We start from the raw sequence: 15,793 nt of genomic DNA, 5'->3' as shown, positions 1-15,793 counted from the left end.
CATGCTCCTTCACTCACAGGAGCGACAGGTATTGAGGACAGGCTACAGGATGGCGTGCCTGAAACCATAGCTTCTCTGCGGAAGGCCGGCCTGCAGATATGGGTGCTGACGGGCGACAAACAGGAAACAGCTGTAAACATTGCGTACGCCTGCAAGCTGCTGGACCCTGAGGAGGAGATCCTGACACTGAATGCTGATTCTCAGGTGAGCAGCAGAGTTTCAGGAGTGTAACACTGAGAAGACAAAGATCATGTTAGCGCTGACGTTAGTATTTAGCTCACAGCAACACTGTACAGCCTCACAGAGCTGCTAGCATGCCTGGGAAGCACTTCTGCAAAATGTCAGGAGGCCGACAGACAGGTCAGGTGTATGCAGGGGCATTTCCAGGGTTTAAGGATATTGAGGCTCAACCCAGACCTCTGTCGGGTGGTCTGAGGGGTCCTTCCCTGGCACTTTGTTGGATAACCAAGCTCTATTTTGATGCTTTTTTATGCACGCTGGCAACTTATTTACATTCAGAGTACACAAAACAATCCCCAGTATGAATTAGTTTATTTCCATTGTGGATTAGAAAGTGGTGGAGAAGACTTTCTGTGTGGAGTTTACATGTTCTTGTGTCAGCGTGGGTTTCCTCCGGGTACTCCAGCTTCCTCCCACAGTCCAAAGACATGGAGGTTGATTGGTGACTCCAAATTGGCCGTCGATGTTAAGCTGAGTCTGAATGGTTGTCCGTCTCTATGTATCAGCCCTGGTGACCTGTCTAGGGTGCACGCTGCCCCATAAACAGTGGCATGTCCTTGTAACTAACTTTTTTAAAGTTCCCTTGAAATCAAAATAGATATTTAAAAAAAAGAAAAGAGAAAAAGTCTCTGTGAAGGTATTCTTAATGGTAATTTAGACATTGTAATTTCCTGGAAAATGATGCAGAAATAATGATGACTCACTCTGCATTTTGCATCCAATAAAACACATGAGCAGATATAAATACAGACACAAGCTTATCATTGGGATGCATCAGCTCCATAGCAGGGATGAGCCTGCAGCACTGCTGGCTTCAGATCTGGGCTCAAACATGCATGTCCTCACTCCAGAAATGCTTGCGTGGTCATCTTCTTCCTCCATTTGATCCCCTGTCTGATCCAGCAGTAACATGCGTAGGCAACAGCGGTGGCGAGAAGTCCTCGACAGCAGAGAGCAGGCTGGCTTTTCTCCATGTTGAGCTAGTAGCTCCTGCCATTTGAATTTTTGGCGGGGGTTGTAACGCACATCCAGCACTAGCGGCTACTATAAATGCTAATAAATATCTGACACAACTTCCTGTTTAGCTTCCTGTTTTTACAGGAAACGTGTAAATGCATGGGAACTTTAAAGAACGAGGGTCATTTGAGGACCAGCGATGTTTAATTCTGTGCTGCTGAAGCATCTGTCTGCCAGATGTGAAGCAGGACTGGCAGTTTGATATTAAGCAACTTGGTGACCTGATGCTGAACTCCAACCCGCTCTGTGCCTGTCTCTGCACCAGGAGGCGTGTGCGTTGTTACTGGAGGAGAGTTTACACTACATCCAGGCCAAATTCCTCTGCAGCTCTACAGACCACGCCGCCAAGGCCTTCCAGAGTAACTTTGCACCCTTTGAGATCTACCCCTCCTCATCCCTTTCCTCCTCCTCCCACACTGCTCCCTTCATGGTGCACCGGCTGGGCCTGGTGATTGACGGGCGGACATTGGCCTACGCCCTGGATAAGAGTTTGGAGGATAAGTTTCTGGCTGTTGCGCGGAGCTGCCGCTCAGTGCTCTGCTGCCGCTCCACGCCGCTGCAGAAGAGCATGGTGGTCAAACTGGTGCGGAACAAGCTGAAGGTCATGACTCTCGCCATAGGTGAGTGAAAGTTCAAGATCCACTTTGACACCCATTACCACAGCTCCCCGTTTTATGTGAGTTCTTGACCTGGATGCTTTTGATGTGCTACTACTACTGCTAGTGGAAAAAAGTATTCATGGCCCGCCTCACAGTTAGACCCGTGCAGCTGATGTGCGTGATTTGATCTCCATGGTCACTGTCAAAATTGTCAATCTGTGAACAAATAACCTGTTCTGGAAATGAAATATCTTCCGGTCCTGCCTTTTTCTGAAGAAAAAACAGACTCTCTGTCATGCTTGCATTTGTTTTTGGTGTTAGACATGTACGATCTGGAGGCTAGAAGGGGCTAAGTTTAGGGCAAAACATTCCTCATCATTGAATATATTTAACTGTAAGCCGTAGTCTTGAAGCCTTAGGCTATCACCAGGTTGTAAAATCCAGGAGCGTCCAGACAGATCAAAACATGCCTGAGCACTGCACACGTCTGCTGACAGGTGGAAATATCAACTTTAACTTCAACTGGCTTCCCTAAAGTTTCTTAATTTTGTGAACCAGTTCAAACTCATTACCTTTTTGTCTTAAGTAACATTCAGTCTGAAACCTTTAACCTTCACCTCAGAAACTTCCTCAGTTGTCTCAAAATGTTGTGACCACTTTAAAGATCATGCCGCCTCTCCAAAATGCTAAGTAGTGTCAATGGACTTTTACTGAGCTCTAACTTCATCACCGCAGCAAACATGCTTTCATGGAATTGATGAAATAGGTGCTGTTCTCAGTTTTGCTCTGTGCTCTGTGCATCTGAATTTAACCAGAATTTCACAAAACCTCTGAGACATTATTTGGACTTAAAGAAGTTCTTGACCATTTGTGTTTCAGTTACTCACCCCGTGTTCTGTTGAATTTGTGAAGAAAACTTTTTCTCACATTCCTCCATGGTGAACAAAGAATCCAAAAACAGAGAACATTCTTGATGAACTGAAATCAGAGGGGTCAGCGTTTAACGACAGTAAACATATATCAAAAAATCTGTTTACAAACTCTCACACAACTTGTGCCCTTCCTACTTTACCCTTTGAACCCTGGAGCAACATCACATCCTCTTGTGCTGCTCACAGACGCCTTTCACAGGCATTTAAACCTTTGAATTTCCTTAAAACAACATGGGAAAAAAGGCAATGAGCAATGTTCCATAAATTGCACAAAAAATTGATTTAGAGAATTATTTAAAAAAACTATTTTTAGATAATGATTATTATATTTTAAAATTATGTTACAGAATTATTATAATTTTTTTTTAGCACCCTTTCCAGATCATTTCCTTGTTTTCTTGTTTTTAACTTTTATTTATTTATTTTTTACTAATTTTCTTTTTTATTAATTTTCTCTTTTTACTTATTTCTTGCTATTTTTTGGACAATTTCTTCATTTTAAAAAACTATTTTTGTAATAAAAATAATTATTACATTTTAAAATTATGCTACAGAATTATTCTAATTTTTTACCACTCTTTACAGGTCATTTCCTTGTTTTTTTGTTTTTAACTATAAGTGTACTACTAATTTATTGCTAATTTTTGGGGTCATTTCTTCTTTCATAGCTCATTTCCTTTTCCCATATTTTTCTAAAAGCAATCAATCCAATTTGCTCGGGTTTAAAACACTTCTGAATGTGATCAGCGAGCCCGAGCAAGTAAGTGTGTGTGTGTGTGTGTGTGTGTGTGTGTGTGTGTGTGTGTGTGTGTGTATGGACTCTGCCTGTGCATTGCATTGAGCAGAGTTTATATCCACACGCTTGCCCAGGCTCGCTGCTCATCTGTGCATGAGACTATTATTTATTTATGTGTTTATGCAATAATTTTCAAAATTTTTGGATTCTTCATTCACCATTGAAGCATGCAAGAAAATCAAAGTTTTCTACACAAATTTTGGGTAAAACTGGCTGATTTATTGATAAACAAATGGTCGATTGTGGGTGACGTATTCCTTTAAAGAGGCTATATTATATTAATATTTCTCCTTAGTAATACCTTGTGGCAGCCACTGCATGTTTTTCATTTTTTGTTTAGTGCTGCCCTTTCACGTTCTCCACCAGATTTATCCTGCCGCTCCAGGTCGACCTCCCGCTCACGACGTACTTTATGTACTTGTACCGTGTCCAAAACACAAATCAGAGCAGCTGATCATTTTAATGTTGGAGGCTAAAATATTATGGACTAAATATTCATATTTCAGTGTGCTCCCACAATGCATCACTGTCAGATGACCCTGCAGCAGTTATAACTCAGACACAGATTCCCCAAAGTCTTCAGGCATCATGAAGATATTATGTATTTCCCTGTTTAACAATCAGTGACACGTGTTCCTACAACATGTCCCTGTTATAATAAATATCACTGTGGCAGACTCACTGTAACACAGATGTAGTGAAGCTCCCTTGTTTTGGAGTCAATATGAGTTGACTTTGAAATTGCAAACAGAAGTGCACACTCATCACACACACCTGAGTCAAAACAATGTTATTTTAAGGCACCTTAGTAATTATACTCTTTGGCTTAATGAAGCTGTAGCGTGATGGAGGTGACACGAGGACGTCAGTGTGACTTACGACTGTCTTTTCCCCGTTTTCCATTCGTTTGTTCCTGCTGCACTCAGGAGGATTGTGTTTTTGCCCGCCAAGCGTTTTTCTGTCATTGCAGTGTTAGCAGTAATGAGGAGGAAACACACTGCTCCTCACACTCTTTTATTTTACATCTCTGCGGGGACAGCAGGTGATGGTGGAGCTCTAATGTCTGTCAGTACATTACAACACCAACGTTCTCAGACCTCATCCGCTTGAAGTCGATATCAGGGCTGTAGTGCTGTTGATTTGAATACCACAGCACACATATGACACACCCACATGGTTTTATTTGTTTCTGCATTGGCAAGTTTACGTACATTAGTCAACTCTAACTAAAAGATGAGAGGATGTTTTGCTGCCTTTTCATCTTCACTAGTAAATAGTACGTAAGTAGCTATAGACTATAGAGAGAAAATAATTTAATTTGCCGATCTTCTCAAAGACTGCTACCCACAGCTTTTAAGGTGGAACATTTTCTTGCATGTTACTCGCACAACGTGATTTTGCCAAGTAGGACCTGCTCCTGGATCAACATTGCAGTCAACCAATCACAGCCCTCTGACATCATCAGTGTGCTGCTCCTGCGCTTCTTTCAAAATTCCTTTGTGCCTCTTCAGAGCTAAGCTAGTTTTACAAATTGAAGTTAATGTGATTAAAGAAAACCCTGGGTAACACTGAACAAAAACCTCATAAGCTACTGCAGGGTTAGCGAGTTAGCTTACTAACTAGGTTGACTTCGCTAACAAGTAAACTTGCCAATAGGCTAAAATATTGTTTACTAACATTAAGAGATGTCATTTTTCAGTTGCAATGACCTGTGAACGACACAAATTTGCCTCTGTTTCAATATTATGTTCAAAACTATTATGTTGCAAGATTGGAGTGCTCGTGTTGATCCAGGTCCTTCATCATCATGTTGACCCTAGATCATTTATTTATATTGATTCAAGATCATCATCGTCACATTGACCCTGGATAACTTGTTTATGTTGACCTAGATTATCATTGGCCCTGAAAAGAATCACTGATGTTGATCCAGGGCCATCACAGCCATGTTGGTGTGGACATAAACAAATTATCCAGAATTTCAGGTGATGATGATGATGATGATGATGATGACAGTCCTGGATAAACCTAACCAAATCTATTCAGGATCAACATGGAAAAAAAGGAGGAAATACAATATGTGTTAATTGCAGGAAATTGCGACTGAAAAATTGTCCGAAATCGTTAGCAAGCTAACTCTCTAATATTCTAGTCTACTGGCATGTTTACTCATTAGCATAGCATACCTACTTAGCAGGCTAACTTGCTAACCCAGCAGTAGCTCATAAGGTTTTTGTCCAGTGTTACTCAGGATTGTGTTTAATTGTGTTATCTTAACTTTGTAAAACTAGCTTAGCTCTGAAGAAGCACAAAAGAAATTTGAAAGAAGCGTAGGAGCAGCACACTGATGATGTCAGAGGGCTGTGATTGGTTGATCGCAATGTTGGTTCGGGAACGCAATGTGGGATGTTGATCGAAAAGCAGGTCCTACTTGGCAAAATCACATCGTGCCATGTTACTCAACGCGTGAGATGATGTCATGAATTCAACACAACTTGACCAACAAAAACATGGTGTGACTTCAGAATGGTGCAGCATTTTCCTGCTGTTTATAACCACAGTGTCCACGACCTGTGCTGCAGTGACATAACTGCTCGACACTCTGATTTAGTTGTATTCATATTACGCCCAAAACTCACCTCTGTTTAATGAAGGGAATAAATACAGCCTTCTTGTCCCATGTGCCGTACTTTGCTCCAAGGTTATGTGTCGTCAAACTAGTTAAAGTGGACTTGGAAATTGCTTGCTTAATTAGGGCCCCTCAAGTTTATCATTTTTTTTCCAGTTGACGAAAGTATCTAAATTTCAGGATTGAATTACTATTCCATGTTACCAGTATTTCACAGATACCCTTTAACAGAGGGCAGTGGGGACGTTGTTCTGTCGCTACAGAAATGTTATTTCTAATTGCTGCAGCACTGGTGTGTTTGGATAGATTTTGTACAACAGTATTTGCCAGCTAACACAAACCTGTGTTTGTGGGCTCATCACCAACTACCTCTCATAATGAGCCAACGCTACCACTCCAGTCATGTTTACTATTCGTGACAACAAAACCCTCTCTGCCCACCAACACTTCATCTCCCACTCCAACACCTGCACTGACACAAAACCTATCTGCAAAAAGAAAAACAAAATCGCTGCTCGTCAGGCACCACAGCAGGCCTGGCTCTGTCCAACCAGAGGAACAGTCGAGCCGGTGAAGAGCACCTGGCAATAAGCAGTAAATAACAAACACACAGCTAATGTAACAGTTGAAGAAACTGACAGCTCTGTGAAAGCTTGATGTTCCTCCCACACACTCAACAATACAGCTCTGTCTTGCCACCATCACGCTCAGAAAAGTTCCTTCTGCTTCCAATGTATCTTGAGGCTGTTTACTCCTCTTCTGAGGGACTATTTTCTCTGTCTCTACATTAATCACAGGTGATGGGGCCAATGATGTCAGCATGATCCAAGTAGCGGACGTGGGTGTGGGCATCTCGGGACAGGAGGGCATGCAGGTAAGGAGAGCTGTGTTTCCCCGAGGTTGTCTCCTTTAGCTTGGCAGATGGGCCAGGGGCGGGGCGGGGGAATCCACTCTTCACAACACCATAAATTAGATCCACCACACAGCACTTATTTAAAAAGAAAATCCCTCACTTATAAAGCTGGTTCGCCTCTTACTCGCATTATTCTCTCCTTCCAAAACAGTGTAAAGAACACCAGTCTGTTTTAACCCAATACTTTCTGGTCTCACTCGGCTAAAAACTGAAAAACACTCAGTATGTTTACATGCACAGTGAAGTTAACGCTTACTTAAAGCTCAACTAGGCCATTTAATATGACTGCTGTCCTTGTCCCAGTATACAAGCACAGGAGGGGAATCGATTTATTAACCAAAGTATGTCCGACTCTGCTACGATAGGTGGAGATATGCCTCCTTTCAGCTTGTTTGTATTGGGCCTTTTTCCGGTTGATTTATTACGCCACAGACCAAGCAATTGACAAACAAGTTAGCTACGGTTAGCTAACATCAAACTGGCACCATGGTGGACAACTTTACAGCTCTAAAGTTTTCAAAGAATTTAGAAGCCAGGTCGACACCTTGAGCATCTAGGCCAGTTTGGGTCTGATTGACTATACATGCAAAAATAATCCAACTTCCAGTTACATTATCTGGGTGTGTTAGTCTGACTTTGCGAAATTCGATTTGGTACGATTTCAGTCGGGCTGACATGTTTACATTTATTTTAGAAGTGCGATTTTAGTCAGACTAGATTTTCTCTGATGTCATGTAAACGTGCTGATGGAATCTATCAGCACATTGTTATGTCTGCTATTGAGCCTGTTTGTAACTGGCAGCCTGCTGACATTGTTGCCTTCACTTCACCTGCTCAGCTGACATTAGCAGTTTAACTCACAGACACGCAAATGTCCTGCTCTTACTACAGACATGAAGTAACCACAGACACTTGCCGAGTTTATGGACTCACGGCACTGTTGCAGAATGAACAAGGGGAAACACTGGAATGGATATTTGGTGTTAGGAGAGCTAGTTAACGTTAGCTGTTAGCTGTTACATGAATTCATGTTTCCAACGATAGCAAAGGCACATCCTGCCCTGCTCTGCCTCTGATTGGCTTACCCTGACATTCGTTATGATGCATTGTTTTCTGTTCAATAAAAAAATACAACATACATTTCGTTGATAATACTGATATATTTTTGATTAGTAGGGTTTTGTGTGTAGGATTTTTACTTGTAGTGGAGTATTTTCACAGTGTGGTATTGGTAGTTGTACTTGAGTAAAGGATATGAATATTTCTTCCACCACTGGGGAAGACACTGGCGTTCTGTAACATAGTTAATGGGTTTTCATTACTGTTAAGTGTGTGTTTCAGCCCACATCCATACACATCCTCTAAATAGGATTGCCTGTGTGTTGCTGAGTCAGGAAGTTTGTCCCGTGTCCTGCAGTGAAGCGCTACACTTTATGGGTGCTTTAGTCTCGACTCCATCCACACCAGCTCCTCTCCCTGCCCTGAGGTTATGGCCAACGCCACAGTCAAGGCAGTTGACAATAACGTGGTTAAAAAAAAAAAGAAAGGAAAAAGCTCAGTTAACCCCCCCAGGTCGTTTAACTCAAGCACCCTGTTCCGGAAAGGTGATCCTGCACAGCATTGATGGAGATTCCCAATTACCTTCCAGGGGAGTCTTCGGAGACGCGCTGCTGTGCAGCACATCTGTTAAAGTCTCAGCATCCTGTCCTCGCCTGGGCTGCTAGATTAATCATTGCTAATCAAATTCGCTCTTAATGAGACGGCGGTCACTTCTCAGGATTCCACGGCGTGCTGAGACGTACATTTCTGCTCTCAGGCCAGCACACCCTGCATTATGATTAACACACCTTTCCTCTATCAGGAGCTCGCTCCCCATGTAGTCGTTACGAGGCCGTAATTAGAGCGCAGCAGAAACTAAATTGCCACACAACAAGGCACCTGCTGTTATTTTTCTTGTTGACGGATAATGTTGACAGTTGAGACTTGTCATAAAGGGTTAGTGCTGCCGTTTAAAATGTGAATTATAAAGGCAGCCTGACTACAGGGAGGGTTTTGTTTCAGATGTTGATGGATGAGACTGACAACTTCCTGCTGCTGTAACGATAAATCCCAAAAGGTGGACAACTCATTTAAGGGTTATTGCTTTGGGGAGATTGTACACACTAAAGATTCATTAAAAAGAGGCAGACGTGTGAAGCAGGGGCGGCCATTTACACCAGTTATTCCCTAATAACTACACAAGTCGTGTGTGTGCTGATGATGGGAGGGAGACGGAACGTACAGGATGGAGGAGATTGAATGTCGGGTCTCTCTGGTGTTTCGCAGGCGGTGATGGCGAGTGATTTTGCTCTCCCACGTTTCCGGTATCTCCAGAAGCTCCTGCTGGTTCACGGACACTGGTGCTACTCACGACTGGCCAACATGATCCTCTATTTCTTCTACAAGAATGCTGTAAGCTGCTTCTGCCTCAGTGTGTGCAGACACGTGTTAACAGTCAGTAACAGAGAGCTGATATGTGATAAAGCTCACCTGACATATGATACCTCTGAAGTGTGTTTCCCTGTTTTCCCATGCTCATGTGATATCTCTTGTTCCCACAGATGTTTGTAGCGCTCATCTTCTGGTATCAGTTCTACTGCGGATTCTCAGGTTCAGCCATGATTGATCAGTGGTATCTTATCTTCTTCAACCTGATGTTCTCCGCCTTCCCACAACTCATCACTGGCACTCTGGACAAAGACGTGTCAGCAGAGACCCTCCAACAACTACCTCAGCTCTACGTGAATGGCCAGAACTCCGAGGTCTGGGCTGCTCCTGTGTTCTTCCCTTTTTATTTGCCCCCTTTTTTTCAGCGTAGAAAGAAGCTAGTGATAAAAAGGAGGAAGCGTCATCTAGTAACTTTCCTTTATGGCCAATCAGCCGATTATTTCAGGTGCACATTTATGACTGTATGCTCCAAGAGCTCTCGTAGCTGTGTTGATTTGCAATAGTTTAAATATGACAAACACTAAACCTGCTGAACATCAGCTTGTTAGCATTGTCATTTTTTTAGCATCTCCCCAGTCTGGAAATCCATCGGTTAAAAAAAAAACAAAAAAAACTTTTTTTTCCCTTCCTTTACCTCTGGAGGCACAGTCCGGAGTTATTCGACTAACGGAAGTGCAGGGGCCTCGGCGATCGCTCACGCCCTTCACTTCCGGCGGTGCCCCCAGGGAATCACCGTGTTGTTTATAAATACTTCAGGTAGAAAACCAGCGGAGTTTAGCTATACATCACATTTTTCACGTCACTATATCACCGTGTAGACTAATCTGATGTTTGTGAAGTCTGTGAACACAATGATTGAACAAACGTTACTATTTCTGTGTGCATGTTTTGTAATTAACATGGTTATCTTAGATTAGCTGGGCTAACCGTTAGCTGTTAACGTTAGCCGTTAGCAGTGCCTGTAATAACCACAGACTGTATAAAAATAAGATAATAACTCAATAAACGGTCCTTCAATAAAATATTTTTCCCAGCGGATAACTTAGTTACAACATGATTGAGCTAGCAAAGCAGTTTTGTGTTGCTATGTGTGGTATTTATTCAGTTTTGGGAAATCATGATGTCTAGAAAGCATCAGTGGCTGCAGCTGACAGGGACAGTTAGCAAAGCTAACATCAGGACGTCATCTGTTAAAAGCCTCCCGTTGCCGGATACGACATGAAACTACTCCAGTTAGCTCAATCATGTTGTAACTAAGACATCCGCTGGGGAAAAAAAATTTTTTTTACGTTGACGAGACGGCATTTTGGGTGGAGCGGTTGCTATGGACGCGGAGCTTGCTGTTTCTGTAGGCACACATTTCCTGGGGACACCTGCACATCTCGGCCATGCCCCCTCCATTGTGATTGGCTAAAGCGCGGCATCGTTCAAACTCAAAGCCCCGCCCTCCCCCCTCTCTAGTCGTCTTTCACACAGGGCTGCCGACAGATTCTACAATGTAAATTGCAGAATCTGTCTTGAGAGATGAGCATCTCCCTACCTTTAGCACTGTGCCCAAGTACAGCTAATATAAAAATGTTTTTAGTGGCTATGTTGTTGTTTTTGTTGTTGTTGTTGACTTCCTCTGGTGTCTCTCAGATATGTTAGTAACCGTGAGTGTTTACTCTTCACAGCAGATGTTGGACAGATTTCACTTAATGACTCATGACAACATTTCAGTCACACTGATGAGGTTAATAACTGTAACTCTGTGGTGTCGTCTGACAGGAATATAAGCCATATATGTTCTGGATGAACATGATTGATGCCTTCTACCAAAGTCTGGTCTGCTTCTTCATCCCGTACTTTGTGAGTCTGCTTTTAATTTTAATATCAGCTCGTCTTCTCTGTACGTCCTTGTTGCTCTTACTCATCACTTCCACTGTTTTCACCCCGTCCCCTCCCTTCTTCCTCCTCTTCGTCTTCTTCTTCTCTTTCTTCTTTTTCTCCCTTTTTTCCCCCTCGTTTTTCTACTTCTTCTCCTCCTCTTTTAATTCTTCTTCTTTTTCCTCTTTCTTCTTTTTTTGTCTTCTACTTCTTCTTCTTTGTCTTCCTTTTCTTCGTCCTGTCCCTCTCCTTCGCCTTCTATTTCTTCTTCTCCTTCCCTCTTTCTTCTTTTCCTTTCTCCCCCTCCTTTGTCTTATTCTTCTCCTTCTTTCTTTTTTATTCTCCTTCTGTTCCTCCTTCCTCTATCTAATTTTTCTCCTTCTAATTCTTCTTCTCATCTTCTTTTTCTCCATCTCTTCTTCTTCATGTCCTCGTTTTTTCCACCTCCTTCTCCTTCTTCTTTTTCTCCTTCCTTTCCTCCTTCTTCTGTTCTATCTTCTTTTTCTCCCTCTTCCCTATCTATCTATCTTTATCTCTTTTTTCTTCTTCTTCTTTGTCTTCATTTTCTCCACCTCCTTCTCCTTCTTCTTTTTCTCCTTCTTCTTCTTGTCCTTATTCTTTTTCCCCCCTCCTTCTTCTTCATCTTCTTATTCTTTCTTTCTTTCTTTCTTCTTCTATTTCTTCTTTGTCTTCCTATTTCCCCCTCCTTTTTCTTCTTCTACTTCTGTTCTTTACTTGTCTCCTTCCTTTCCTCCTCCTCCTCCTCCTCCCCTCCCCTCCTCTTCCTCTCCTCCCCAGGCCTATGCTGACTCTGATGTCGATCTGTTTACATGGGGAACGCCCATCACCACGCTAGCCTTATTCACCATCCTGGTCCACCTGGGCATTGAGACCAAAACCTGGGTAAGAAACCTGATTTCAGACCCACTGATGGTGATACTGAAGATTGTGTCTCACTCACATCAGCATGTTACGCTGCGCGAGCGTTGTGATGTGGAGGCTGACGTGCACATGGATATTTAACTCCAGCTGATTAGATTGAAGCAGAAAGCTCTGCAGCATCAGAGCCTATATATCAGCCTGACAGTGTGTCTGACTCGGTCCGAGCCCTCTGCAGACTCTCTCCACCACATGGCAACACACCACTCCACTCTGCCACACACCTCCAAAATACCTGTTCTTGTTTTCCCTCCACATTCCTTCCCTGCCCTTCCCTCAGGTATCCACGCGTGGTTCTCGTAAACGGCCCGGCAGTCTTGGTCACAAGCCATTTTAAATTTATGACCCTGCATTGAATCAGACTCTTTTCCATTATGCTGAGGCTGTAAATTTAGCCTGACAAGTTTTGTACATGAAAAATGTCCTTTTCACTAACTACCTTCCCGGACGTGATGGCCCCCTCGTGCAGAGAGGGATTCACACTGAGCAGCATCGACCGAAGGTAAACACTCCCAAATGCTCAGCTGGCAGGTACTTCATTCTCTGGCTGCTCAGGAGCATAATGCATGCATGATTGGTAAACGGCTGTGAAAGTCAATTAAAGGTATCTGAGATGACAGCATGCAGCGCTCTGTCTCTTCCCCCCATACAGAAGCTGTGAGGCTGTAATTAATTATGTGCTTCTGTGAGTGCTTGTGTATGTGTCAGGAGGGACAATACTCCAGTGGAGCATTTTATAGAATTCACCTTGTCAGATGTCTATCAGCCGCAGGATGACACGGGGGCCGTTTCTCCTGTAGCTGCCTAAACTCGTTAAATAACACAAGAACACAGATCTCCTAACCTTTGCAGGGTTCTCACGTTAATACCTTTCATTGCATTCAGTGGTTTTATTTACTGTGTGGAGCTAAAACAGTGACAGTAAGGCACTAAAAATAAATTTGAAAATATAATTTGGCACTGAAAATGGTAACGGGGCACTGAAAAAATCAATTAGCAGGCATGAAAATGTTTTTAAATTATTTTGATATCTTTTGCATTTTAATTTGTTTTTTTGCTGTCCGTTTTAAAAAAAAATCACGAAATTATAATAAAGAAAATCTGTAGAATTATACATATATATATATAATTATATATATTTAAAAAAAAAAAAAAAAAAACAGGCATTGAAAAAAAAGTGACACGAAGGAAAAAATCGGAAGATTGTTTAAAAACAAAACATCAGAATGCAAAAAAATTAGAATAAAATAATTTGGAGTGCCTGTTATTTTTTTTATTTTTTTTCAGTGCCAATTTTTTTTTTTAATCTACTACCACTGTTATAACTTCATATACCTTCTTCCGTACAACTTTTTCCATTTGTTATTTTTGGCCATCAGATCAGGGGATGCACCGTCATCACTAAAACAGTCCAACATGGTGTGGAACATGCAGGGTCAGACATTCAGAAAGAATGTAAACAAACATGTTTTACTGAAAATTATATCTTTGCGCATTTGAATGTGTGTTATTTTGCCCCTCCAAGTTTATCACATGTTACAGGGAAATAACATTAAAACTTTACCAATCAGTATTTTTATACTATAACACTGGGGCTGCCCCCGACTAAGAATTTTCCTAGTTAACCAGTCGTTGTCATTTAAGACCGTTAGTCGACTAGTTGCCCGCATGTTTACGATATTAATTTAATTATTAAATGATATATTTTGGTGGTTTGAGTTGAAGGTGTGAGAAAGAATAGTGTCAGTAACATTGTTAACACTGTGCTACATTACAGAGAAATACAAAAGCATACTAATGAACCTTCATTAATATAGGCCTATATTTTATCTACAAGTGCACGTCACACACTGAGCGAGCCGCCTGTTAATGACGCTGTGGGCTAATGGGCATGTAGCTACTTCCATGTTTCAGATGATACGTCATGTTTGTAGTCGACCAATGAAGATGAGTTTACATATCACCTTGGGTTCGTCCTTCACCTTCTCAAAATGATCCCACACTTTGGATTTCCTGCCCGACATGTTATTAACTAGCCTGTGGAATAACCGCAGGTACCAGCCCTGGAAATTAACCTGACTCCTGTCTGACTGCTGAGCGTGGACACTTCCTGTGTCTGTCCTTTCAAATTAAACTCCCACTTGGTAGTTTCATATAGTTTCACTTTTGTTTGTGTTTGTTTTTTGTTTTTGTTTTTTCTGGGACTAAGCGACCAATGAAATCTTGCCGACTAATGACCTTTCTGGTCGACTAAAGTTGGGTCAGCTTTTAGGGGGCAGGCCAAATTAACACTCAGTCAAGTGACTGTTGCCTCATTTCCACGACACGCTTTGGCTCGACTTGGCTAGACTCATTTCCGGTCCCAGGTGCTTTTGCCAGTCACATTCCATCCCGTCAAATGAATCGATTCTCAGCTAATCTTCATGGCAACGTCGCATGAAACTGCCGTGACATCGTCTTCAACTTGACACAGCACACTTTGCTCCACCCAGCACTCAGTGGATCCTTTCATCTGCAGCCAAACAGGAACGTGCGCACTTTATCAACTGACCAAGCTGCAGTTTTAAGGGGTTCCATTTTTATAAGATCTGGGTCAAGTAAATAGAAAAACTGCGGTCACTCTTGAGGGGTAGCTTGACTGCTCAAAAAGAGCCGAGCTACCGTCACGTGAGCCACCGAAGTTCACCACACATGGCTCATGGGGAAAGTGTCAGTTGGTTGCCGTGTGCGACCTCACCACAAGATGTCACTAAATTCTACACAGTAGACATTTAAATATTAATGTTCAAAGACTTCACATAAAGTAAGTATAGAAGTAAATAACACTGTTTAATGTTACAGTGTTGTAATGCTTTGGACTAGTTCACAAATGATCACTGCTGGGTCTGTGGATTCATTTAGTGTTTATTAGATGTAATCAGCAGTTGGAGCCCAAATTATACTGCATAAAATTCCTTATAATGTTACATGTGTCATGTACCATTGTGATATCTTTTTATGTAATTAAGGAGAATATTATATAAAAGAAAAACTCTTCACAAAACTCCCCCTTTGTGTCCTTCCCCTGCAGACCTGGACGAACTGGCTGTCTATCGCCTTCAGTGTCGCCTTATTCTTCACAGTGGCGCTGTGTTACAACTCCTCCTGTCCCACCTGCTACTCCCCCTCAAACCCCTACTGGACCATGCAGAGGCTGCTGCAGGACCCCCTCTTCTACCTGCTCTGTGTCATCACACCTGTAGCAGCGCTGCTGCCCAGGTACGCCGTGTGTTTGATTTGTGTTTGACTGAATACACAAGCCCGTCTCTCCAAATATTTATGACTCGTGCAGTGACTTATATCTGCACCAGATGTCTTTCATGTTTATCCGAAGAG

The 15,793-nt window shown here is 42.3% G+C and overlaps 1 protein-coding gene across 1 annotated transcript in view; it reads left to right on the top strand.

Annotated features, from left to right (window-relative positions):
• The window catches only part of atp10a (ATPase phospholipid transporting 10A), a 55,420-nt gene that overhangs the window by 33,362 nt on the left and 6,265 nt on the right, over positions 1 to 15,793 (top strand). The window contains exons 13-20 of the mRNA XM_049587742.1: positions 20 to 204; positions 1,523 to 1,877; positions 7,011 to 7,087; positions 9,452 to 9,577; positions 9,727 to 9,927; positions 11,381 to 11,461; positions 12,278 to 12,382; positions 15,489 to 15,676. Coding sequence (XP_049443699.1) covers positions 20 to 204; positions 1,523 to 1,877; positions 7,011 to 7,087; positions 9,452 to 9,577; positions 9,727 to 9,927; positions 11,381 to 11,461; positions 12,278 to 12,382; positions 15,489 to 15,676 — 1,318 coding nt within the window. The remainder of the gene's footprint in view (positions 1 to 19; positions 205 to 1,522; positions 1,878 to 7,010; positions 7,088 to 9,451; positions 9,578 to 9,726; positions 9,928 to 11,380; positions 11,462 to 12,277; positions 12,383 to 15,488; positions 15,677 to 15,793) is intronic.

This window comes from Epinephelus fuscoguttatus, linkage group LG10 (genome assembly GCF_011397635.1).
Source record: "Epinephelus fuscoguttatus linkage group LG10, E.fuscoguttatus.final_Chr_v1".
Classification (NCBI taxonomy): domain Eukaryota; kingdom Metazoa; phylum Chordata; class Actinopteri; order Perciformes; family Serranidae; genus Epinephelus; species Epinephelus fuscoguttatus.
This window is presented reverse-complemented; position numbering and strand designations above follow the sequence as displayed.